This window comes from Trichechus manatus, unplaced genomic scaffold, assembly GCF_000243295.1.
Source record: "Trichechus manatus latirostris isolate Lorelei unplaced genomic scaffold, TriManLat1.0 scaffold00194, whole genome shotgun sequence".
In the NCBI taxonomy this organism is placed as follows: Eukaryota; Metazoa; Chordata; class Mammalia; order Sirenia; family Trichechidae; genus Trichechus; species Trichechus manatus.
In genome coordinates, this window is record NW_004444130.1 from 3,507,317 (window position 1) to 3,518,229 (window position 10,913).

The window sequence follows — 10,913 nt, forward strand, 5'->3', positions numbered from 1 at the left end:
CGCCCAAACTCCCCTTTCTGTCACCAACGGCTACCGAGACCCTGCTCCAGTCACCAGTTCCCCGAACGTACCCTCACAACCCGCCCAACCCGTCGCCAAGACCACCCTCCTCACTCACCGCTCAGCTTCCCGCTGCGTCCTCCCGGACTCCTCCCCTTCGCGTGAGGCCCCGCCCCTTGCTGTTGGGGCCCGGAGAATGGCGCCGGAAGCCCCGCCCCCGCCGGTTGCTAGGCTCCGGCTGCCGGAAGTCCCGCCTGCCGCGTAGTCGCCGCCGCTGCTGTTGCCGCCGTCGTTGTTGTTGTAGTCCGTGAGCTGAACACCTCGGCTCCGAGAGCCGTCTCCGTCCCCTTCTCGCCGCCGCCATGAAGTGGATGTTCAAGGAGGATCACTCGTTGGGTAAGCGCTCGGGCGCCGGCCGGGCCGCGGGGGTCGGGGCGGCGGGTGGGTCCCCTCCCCCACTCGGGCCGCCCTGGGCCGGGCGGGGCAGATGCCGCACCCCAGGCTTGGGTCGCAGAAGTCCCGGCACCCCGGGCAGCGACATATGGAGCCGGTTCCGCCCTCCGTGGGCCCGGCCTGGAGCCAGGGAACAGAGATCAGCGGCCGCCGGGACGCCGAAATGAGGGCCTCGGGCGTTTGCAGGTCGCAAGGGGAGGAGGGTTGGGGGCCCAGGAACTAGCCGACGAGCAGGCGCGGCCGTCAGCCCCTTGTATTTCCCCCCGACAGAACACAGATGCGTGGAATCCGCGAAAATCCGAGCGAAATATCCCGACCGGGTTCCGGTGAGTGTTCGGCCTCCCCCACCTCCTCACCTCGTTGTCACCCCTGCCGTCTGGGGCCCATGGTAGGGCCCTAGGCCATTCAACAGTTGACATGTTGAGGTTCTAGACCCAGTTCTACCATCAGATGGGCCAGACTGGGTTAGGGAGGTCAGGGGCCGGGCGTGAAGGGGCTTGGGCTGGTGCTGTTCAGGATTCTTCAGTGCTGAATCTTCCGATCTAGGCCAGCAAGCCGTCTGCAGCCTCTGGGCTCCCTCGCTAGTTATATAAGGATTGTTGTACTAGGACAGGGCAATAGGTCACTGCCACTTTTGGGAATGGTGGTGGAGGGAGATGACACTTCGATCGTGCAAGTACTACTTCAGTCTCAGGACATTCATCTTTAACTTCGAGCCTTCATCTTTAGCTAACCTCTAGCTCCCTTTCCTCACCCTGACCCTGTCATCCTTGGTGACCAAAAACTGAGAAGACAGACCCCTTCTCCCCTGGTTTCCCTTAATTGACAATAAATGTGATCTTATGTTTCTTCCATGCTGGAGTAGTTTCTGTAATCCTTATTGTTAAAGGACATCCAGGCCTGTTATTGAAGCTCTTTGTCTGTGAACAGTTCTTTTGGGGATGGAGCAAATTTGAAACGTAGTTCACAGAGAAGCAACAAACCAAATGAAGACGTTTGTTTTTGGCCGGCTGGGATTGCCAGTCATTCCCATTAGTCCATCCATTCTTGTCTCCTGGGTTCCTTGAGACTTTAATTCTCCTGTAGTGTGAAGGCGGATCCAGTGAGGCCTGGAGTAACAGGCTATACGTGAAACTCTCACCAGATAGTCTTGGGTCTGCCCAAACTGTTGAAAAGCTTAGTAGTAAGGGCTGTGTGTTTCCCTTACACAGGCTGAGATCAGGGATGAGAAATATAATTGACCACAGAAAAGCACTTACTGTTTTCATGTAACACATTTATATCAGCCCTCAACCTCCAGAGTGTGTGGTTTATTAAGCCAGGAATTTATTTTCTAATGCTGTGCAGTTTCCCACCCACCTCCCAGCCCACACTCTTCATCAGTTCCCCTGACAATTCGATGCTAGAGCCTCACTTTAGAAATCCAGTTCTGACTTCTGTTCACTCTCCCAGGTGATTGTGGAAAAAGTCTCTGGCTCTCAGATTGTTGACATTGACAAACGGAAGTACCTGGTTCCATCTGACATCACTGTGGCTCAGTTCATGTGGATCATCAGGAAAAGAATCCAGCTTCCTTCTGAAAAGGCAATCTTCCTCTTTGTGGATAAGACAGTCCCACAGTCCAGGTGAGAGATGGTCACTAGATGGCCCCTCTATACTGACCATTTGCTTAGCTGCTTACAGAACTCAGAACTTTGGAGGTCTAAAAACTCTTAAGGCTCTTGGCTGGAAACCTGGATTTTGTGCTCCCTGACATCCAGAGCGCCAGGAAGATGAGGAAGGGCTGCAGTACGTGGAGTGTACTTTTTGTTAAGAAAGTAGAACAAGGCCTGGAGTTTTTAAAAAAAAAAAAAAAAAATGATGAAACCCAGCCTCAGGCCCCCAGGAATCCTTTAAAACAGTTGCAGACTCAGGCTTAGACCTGAGATCTGAAATGAAGTTTTCCAAGATGAGCCCTGTCACTCTCCACCAGGAGCTTATGGTCCCTGTTGAGGCTCAGCTTCAGCTAATTACCCTGCCTGCTTGCTCTCCAAACTCAGTCAGCTCTTGCCATGGGGACAGTCTGTAGCTGCCTGATTCTCAAGTCCGTTAAAATGGCTGCTGTCCAGTAAAGGGCGCTAAGGTCTCTTTACACACTGACATCTCCCTTTGTACCACCTGCTTTGACCTACAGAGTAATGGCTCCCATACTCTAGCTGTTTTGCTGCCTGGAAGCGGGCTTTGGGATTATAACTTTGGGGCCTAAATCTAGGCAGAATCATTACAATTCTTCTCTTCCGTGTAGGTGACAAACCAGCTTTTGTCTCCTGTGGAAAAAGGAAAAGGGACTGGCTCAGTCTAAACCACTGGCCAGTCCTTTCCCATTACTGATTTGGTACTTGTAGTCCTGGAACCAGATTCTAGCCCTTATCTCTCCCCTCAGTGGGAAGTTCCTGGCTGGCTGTTATTTTGATGATCCAAGACTACCTCAAGTTTCTTTTGTTACCCCTAAAAGTAGTATTTCTAAAATGCTAAAGTTTTCAGAAGCCCTGAGAACTAGCCCAGTGTGGCCAAAATAGGCTCTGTGAAAATCCTTAAAGGCTCCAGAAGAGACCTAAGCCAAATTCCAGACCTTATTTCTACTAAAGGTAGAAAGCTGTGACTATTTTTAGGTCTGATTTCCTCTTTCCCAGTCTCCACCACCACCACTTCCTGGTGTTTGGCAGAGTGGCAGGACATGGGAAAAACAGAAGACTCTTCCTTAAGGCCAGTGTCCTGCCTGGGGAGATAGGCCAGGGCCTGCCCACTGGGCGCCATTGGTCTACGAAAGCTGTGGTATTGGGCTTTTCCGGTCTTCCTTCTCCACAGGCCTCTGGGCAGTGTGTTACTGGGTGCACTAGTCACCAGGGGAGGAAGCCCTGGGCATTTGTGGTCACTCTCAACTTCCCTTAGGGTTGTGGAGAGGTAAATCCTCGTTTGTACACCTGCAGCCTCAGCAGGGCCTTGGCCACCCTGTTTCTTCCTTCCTGAAGGTGGCTTCTTGGAAGAGGAAGTAGGTATGGTATTGAGTTTGTTTTCCTCAACTCTGATCCTCCCGTACTTCTTGAAGGATGTTGAATGAAGTTAAGCAGGCTTCTGGAGACAGTAAGGTTACTCCGATGGTTAATCTAGCAATTAAAATGACTGCAGGTCTCACCAACTACCTCCTCCCCCATTAGCCCCAAGATATAAATAGAATTGGAAGTGAAAAATGATTCTCTCTCCATGCAGCAGAGGCTGCTTCATGACCATTTTCTATCAAGCCCCATTTACCTTTTCAGCCTGGTGAGAACCTGCGTTAAAGTGGACTATTACCAGTGACCCAAGTCCAGATTTTAGGAAAAAGTAACCAGGAACCCATGTCCTGATCCTGCTTCCCCACTGCAGTGTTTACAGAGGTCACAAAGAGCTGGTGCTTTCTGAGTCTTCCCTCAGTCACTATCCAAAACCCCTCTGCCCAGGTCCTCAGTATGTTTAGCCCTAGTTAATGACTTCCCACTCAACACTTCATGCAGCAGTTCCTTGTTCATTTTGTTGTTTTATTAAAAACAAATTTGTTTATAAACAAAGGAGGCATGTGATATCATTGGTCTTTATGCAAATGATAATCACCTGATAGCACAAACAAAAGTACCTTAGGGTCCCCATAAGCTGGTGTGTGACTCAGCCTTACTCTCTCCTCTCCATGGTGGGTTAGCAGTCTACTCCTCAGCTCTTTCCAGGCTCCTTAGGGAAACCTGGGGCTTCCATTAACCTTCAGCTAATGCTTGCAGCCTTCTAAGAGTGGCTGGAGAAATCAAGAGTTGAGAATGCATGAATCCAGCCTACAGGAGCCCTCCCCCATCCCAATATTGATTCTAGAAATAGAGACATAGGCCCTAGTAGTTTTACCTACTTCCTAAATTGTTTCTGCGTTGTTTCTTTTTTTTTTAAAAAAAAAAAAGATCTAAACTGCCTTTTCCCATTTAGTGTTGGAAAGTTGAAGTCTCCGCTTAGGTGCCTGCATCAGGAATCAGGCCATAAAGGAAAGGGGAACTAGGCCTTGGTGTAGACAGGACTTGAGAAAGAACGTCACTGTACAAGTTTCCCAGAGTTGTGGCAGTAGAGGGGCACATCCAGGCCTGGCAGTGGTCCTGCCTTTTGGCTTTTGTTTAGAACACAGACAAGAGTCTTGTTAATCTGCTGTTTAAAATAGAAATAGAGATATATTATTAAATAAAATACCTCTAAGATGTTTTAAGGAACCCTGGTGGTGCAGCGGTTAAAGCGCTTAGCTGCTAACAGAAAAGTCAGCAGTTCAAATTCACCAGCTGCTCCGCTGGAGAAAGATGTGGCAGTCTGCTTCCATAAAGATTTACAGCCTTGGAAACCCTATGGGGGCATGTCTGCTCTGTCCTATAGGGTCGTTGTGAGTCGGAATTGACTGATAGCAACAGGTTTGATTTTGGTTTAAGATGTTTTAATTTGACATTGAGAAACCTGTGCTGTTTAAGATTACTGTGTTCAGTTGCTTCTAGATTTAAAGAGGTACTGAGTAAAAGGAAGCTGTGATAGTCCATTCATCTTTTATTAAGCAGCTTAATTGAACACTTTTGATCATTTCTGGGTAAATAAATACATAATTCCTCTTTAAGAACAGGGTCTATTTCAGCAGTGGGCGTGATCCTAAGAAAAGAAAATCTGATAAAAGAAACAACCAGTTGTTAATCTTTATCAGGGCCATATTAACTTTCCCTTTGCCCTAGTGCCTTTCCAGGATCAACAGCAGTGGTCCTTCTCCCCACACCATACTCCACTCATCCCTACCCACTAGAATAAATTCAGGTCCAGTGGAAGCACATGGGATGGGCTCCCAAGCAGATGGGTGGCCAGGTGTGCTCATCAGTGCAGCCAGTTCAGAGTCAGGCTGGATCCAACACCCTCCATGACCTGACCTTGATCTGAGGCAGAGGGCAGGTTCTACAGGGATGGACATCCCACAGTTGTAGGTCACCTTCCCCCAAATCATAGGCTATTGAGTAGCATAAAAGTAATGTTTGCCCTCAGCTGCTTGGCCATTCCTGAGTGTGATCTTGCTGAAACTTGCCTTTATTATTGGTTTGTTTCTGCCCTGGAGAAGTGGTTTTCCTGGCTCTGTGTGACCCTGAACAGAGAGGCAGGGGGAAAAGATCTTAAGGGGCAATTTAGATTCATTTCATGCAGTACTTCAGGTCCTGCCACACCTTAGATTGGCTTCATGGCTTGAATCTGCCATTGGCTCCTTTTCCCATTTCTCTCCTCCTCAGACTCCGGAGTTGGAAGGTGGCAGCGCCCTTGGTACGCAGCAGCAGCATCCTTGGATAAGTGCTGTTTGGGGAAGAAGCATATAGTACTGGAGGCCACCTTTGGGTGTCTTCTCCACCTGCCTCCCAGCTACTCAGGCAGGAAGCCTTGGAGTTGCAGTGCTGCTTGTGAGTTCACAGGCTATCTAGCAAGCTTGTGCAGCTTAGCCTGTAGTCTCATTAGAGCTGTCTCTGTGCTTCAGGCTCCTCAGGCAAGAAGCAGTGACAATGCCATGTGGCTCAGGCCTTTCTAAATTCCTAGAGGGAGGCTCATCTTCTCAGAGGTTTATGGAACTTGTGAGAAACTGACACACCAGCTTCCCAAGGCTGCTATGGGCTGCCTGCTGTAGGGTCACTTTTTGCCCCCTGGGCTTCCACTTGAGTGTTCTTTTAATGGAACTTTTTTTTTTTTTTTAACTATATTTATGGCCCAGTGCTTTATGGCTGTAGGCCAGGTTACTCTGACTCTGCATGTGCAAGGCCCGATCCCACAAGCACTAGCTTCAAATCATCCTGTACACATGTGCTTTTCTAGTTTAATGACACTCAGTTGTATAGCCTTGAAATCAGGTAGGTGTTCAGTCTTGGGCTGCTGCTGAATAGATTTCTTCAGCTCCCAACATTGAGTGTTGTCACCAAGTTCCTTGCCCAAGGGATATCGCGAGTATAAGGACACAGAGCTGCTGCTAACTAAAGTTTCCACACAAAGCTAGTGTGACAGTGAAAAGGAGAACAGTGATAGGACTCTTTAATAAAGTCATTAGGCACAACCATCAAGCTATCAAATTACCAGATCTGAGGGAGCACACTCTAAGGCCTTGCTACTCAATGAGTGATGTGGCACTGGCAGCATTGGCCTTACCCAGAGCTTGTTAGAAAGCAGAATCTTAGGCCCCACCTCAGACCTACTGAATCCAGATCGGCAGTAGAACGAGATGCCAGGGGATTTGTACACACATTTGTATGCATAAGTGCTCTTCTAAGGAAGATCTCTGCAGAAGGTACAAGGATTCTGATGTTAAATGTTATTGGAACAGATCTGCAGTATAGCTTGGCAGTGATGAATTTGCCTAGCTTTGTGACCTTGGATCACACACACATTAACCTCTCTGTGTCTCAGTTTCCTTACCTATGAACTATGGAGGTTGATAGTACCTCCTCATAAGACTGTTTCGAGGATAAAAAGAGTTAACATATGGAACACACTTAGAACAGTTCTTGGCACATAGTGTTTCCTATTATAATTATGGTTTTTATTATCTGCCTTTATAGTTATCAAACGAATTGATAAACCCAAGTTTTACCTCAAAGACAATAGAATCTAAAGGCAGAAAGGAATAAAAGCCACATGATTATGGGCCTTTGTCAAAAGTCAGGGCTCAGAGCCTGAGAGCTTGTTTTAGACAGTAGTGGTCCTAGTGGTCATTGTTCACCGTGGGCAGCATACAAAGTCTGGGCCGGGCCACTGGTGTTTATAAAACTCAAATATTTCTAAGTTAGCAGCTGGGATTTGGAATCATTGCATTAGGGCTTCTAACTTGTTAGGAAACGCACAGAACTCAGTCTGTCAGTTGGCACCAAACCTGACAGAGGCACCAAGAGGTGGCTGCCTTTTAATCGCCCACAGTGTCTGCTACTGCTGTGTCTTAAACATGAACCCATTTGTTAATGAGAATGAAGAGATGATATAATAGTCCCATCAAAGTCATCCAGGACACTTAGGCCAAGTGGTGCAAAGAGAGTTGTGGCAATAGCCATAGCTGTTTTCCCATAGCTTCATTTTGAGGAGCCCTACAGAAAAGCAGGGATTTGCTCGGGGCTTTCTCAGCAGTCAGGGTGAAAATCTTCTTGGGAGACTCAGCTACATGTTTAAGCCCTTTTGCTAGTTGCTGGCTCTTCACTTTACTTTCTAATCATCTTAAAGATGAGCATCTCAAGAACACTCTTCTTCCTCTGGGCAGGTTCTCAACCTGACTGCATGTGGAATCATCATAGGCATTTAAAAACTGATGGGTCCCACCTCCAGAGATGCTGAGTTAATTGGGCTGGGCTGGGACTGGGGCTGGGGCTGGGGCTGGGGCTGTGGCATGGAGATTTTTTTTAAAGATCCCCAGTGATTCTGATGTGCAGCCAAGGTCTACACCCACTGCTCTGGGTGTTCTCATGGGCAGGGTTTCCTCCTCCTATCCGCTGCCCCAAGTCCTCACATGGTCTGGGGCAGTGCCGTGAACAGAAGTATCACTTGAGCCACATATGTAATTTAAAATTTTCCAGTACAACATTAAAAAATTCAAACAGGTGAAATAATTTTAGTAATTTATTATAATTTTGAGTACATATTAAAATAGGGTTGCTATGAGTCAGAATCAACTTGACAGCAATGGGTTTTGGTTTTTTTTATATCTAAAGTGTTATTTGAGTATGTACTAACTAACCTACTGCCATCGAGTGGATTCCAACTCATAGTGTCCCCATAGGGTTTCCAAGGCTGTAAATCTTTACAAAAGCAGACTGCTACATCTTTCTCCGGTGGAGCCGCTGGTGGTTTCAAACCGCCAACCTTTCGGTTAGGCGTTGATCACTTTACCCACTGGGCCACCAGGGCTCCATTTCTGTATATAATCAAAATTATTGAGATAGAAAAAAAAAAATTATTGAGATAGTTTACTTTTTTTTTCTTTCATATTAAGTCTTCGAAATCCTGTGTTTTACACTTAAAGAACAGCTCAATTCAAACTGGCTACATTTCAAGCACTCAATAGTTACATGTAGCTAGTGGCTACTATGTTGAACAGCACAGATACAGAACATTTCCTTCTATTGGACAGTGCTGTTCTACAGAGTCCTGGCTTTACAAATGCCAGGGTAAGAGATCCTCACAGGGTACAGTGTTTTACTGTACAAGATGCTAATGCCAGTCCATTTTGTATTCATACTCATCTACCCCCACATTATTACTTAATCCTCTCATCTACCCACACAGCTTACAATTGGGACAGAAAGAACAGGAAAGAAAAGAAAAATCTCTGTATAAATGTGGCCTGGGTCCCTGCTTTACCCACTCAGCCAGCCAGGAGCAAGGCAGCAGAGTGGGGCTGTCATTGTTTGCTTTACTAGCTGGAGGCCCTGGAACCCTGTCTACCTTACTGGCCCCTGGTTGAGTGGGTCTTGCAGTTAAGTATTTTTTGTAACCTGTCTTGACTAGTGACCTCTGATGTCTCAAGTCAGCTCTTAGATGGTGGATCTGACTGCTGGTTCTGGTTGACCCCACCGCTTATGGTCACACTGCTGCTTAGTCAGCTCGGGCATGCTGCACTTCCTGCTCAGCTTGAATAGTACAGTCACGTGGCCAAAAGCTTGCACAGGGTTCCAGGTGTTACTAGTCTTAACTCTGGGGCCGGCACAACTCAGTTTCATGGCAGAGGACTAGATTAGGTCTCCTCCACTGCAGTCTGTTTTACATTTAGGGAAAGCAAGCTTTCCTACCCACACATTTCATTTGAGGAATATCTATTTCTGGAGGGTTCTTTGAGAGGTTGGGCAGGGTTTCTTTGCATTCCAGATACAATCTGAGAGTTTTTTTTGATTACATATGAGGAAAATAACTTGTTTTTCTTTGACGATGCCAATGCAGATCTCTGGGGACAGAGGGTTTTGGCAGGGGAGCTTCCACAGAATGAATCCACTTGTACCTGTCACGTCAGGTACACATAAATCTTCAGGCAAACCAACTTGAAGGAGGAAGACAGCCCAATGTACTCTTCCTTACCTGGCTCCTTCACCCACACAGCGATGGGCCTCTCAGGATTTTGCTTTAGGTTTTTCCTTGCACTTGACATTTAAAGTATGCATGTGCTAACCAGCCACCCCCATACATGGAGCTGACCTCTTTAAAGGATTTACATTTTGTGAAGGTGAGTGAGGTCAGATGGCCTTGTCTCAGGGCCAGGAGGATGGATACTTTGGTTCTAGTCTTACTTACTGACCCCTGGTAACCTAATTTATCTTAATCTTTCCCTGGCTCCATTTCCCTTCCAAACTCCATGTCTGCTGAAAGGAGAAATTATTTTTACTATGTACCACTAAAGGTCATTATAAGTCATAATCAACTCGATGGCAATGTGTTTTACCACCAAGGGTGTGCTAGGGAGTGGCTAGGGAAGCACTGCAGTTAGCCTTCTTACTCTCACCTCATCTTTCTCTTGACACGTGGACTCGGTAACCAATTCCAACTCTCAATGTTGTTTCTTGTTTTTCTCATTCAAGCCTAACTATGGGACAGCTTTACGAAAAGGAAAAAGATGAAGATGGATTCTTGTACGTGGCCTACAGCGGAGAGAACACTTTTGGCTTCTGAGGGCCAGCGCTAGGCTAGGTGCACCGTTCCCGTTTGTGTATCTTGTAAATAGCCAGCCATTTTCAGTTATTACACCAGACCCTCTTGACATAGACCTATTAGTGCATTTGTAACTGGATTTATTTCTTAATATATTGGAAGGTTTTGTTTCCTTAGATTAGTAAATTATCATAGTTTTATTTTGAATTTTTCTTTTTGTGCATTGTCCTCATGGCTATACTATCAAGGGAACCTGTTTCTCTGGGAATCATATTTAATGAAGATATTTCCACACTGAAGTGAGGTAGGTGGGGTATTAAAGTGAAAAGGAGGGAGATGATGCATTTATTCTGGATTATGTTTGAAGTGTTAGAAGTGTTAGATGGCTAAGTATTAAAAGCATCCAAATTAAATCCTTAGCAATCAGAACACTTGCTTCACTAGATTTTTGCCAACTGCCAATCATGTTGGACTGAGCTAATCTGTTCCTCTTTCTGAAACTGTTAAGGTAAATAATTAACAATAAAACTTGCTCTTGTAAAGGCACTGCAGTGTGGCCATGTCCTTCATTCACTTTCGTTTGGATGGGTCAGAGAAGCAGCATCTGCTGGGGCATGAAGAGGGCTTGTGGGAGACATGGCAGCACAGCTGGGCCGGGAAGTAGTGGTGTCAGCCATGTGTCATAAGGAGGGATTGCTTGGGCCCATATGTAAGCCACACCAGTTCCTGAGGGGACAGATGGAAGTAAAGGAGTGATATGAGGCCACAGACTTCTCCACTGAGAA

General features: G+C 46.7%; 1 protein-coding gene across 1 annotated transcript; it reads left to right on the forward strand.

Annotated features, from left to right (window-relative positions):
* The first annotated feature begins 240 nt into the window (after positions 1-240).
* Positions 241-10,674, forward strand: GABARAPL2 (GABA type A receptor associated protein like 2). Its single transcript, XM_004387826.2, has 4 exons — positions 241-396; positions 724-779; positions 1,906-2,078; positions 10,059-10,674. The coding sequence occupies exons 1-4, from the start codon at positions 363-365 to the stop codon at positions 10,147-10,149; spliced, it is 354 nt and encodes a 117-aa protein (XP_004387883.1). The 5' UTR covers positions 241-362; the 3' UTR covers positions 10,150-10,674.
* The last annotated feature ends 239 nt before the right edge of the window (positions 10,675-10,913 follow it).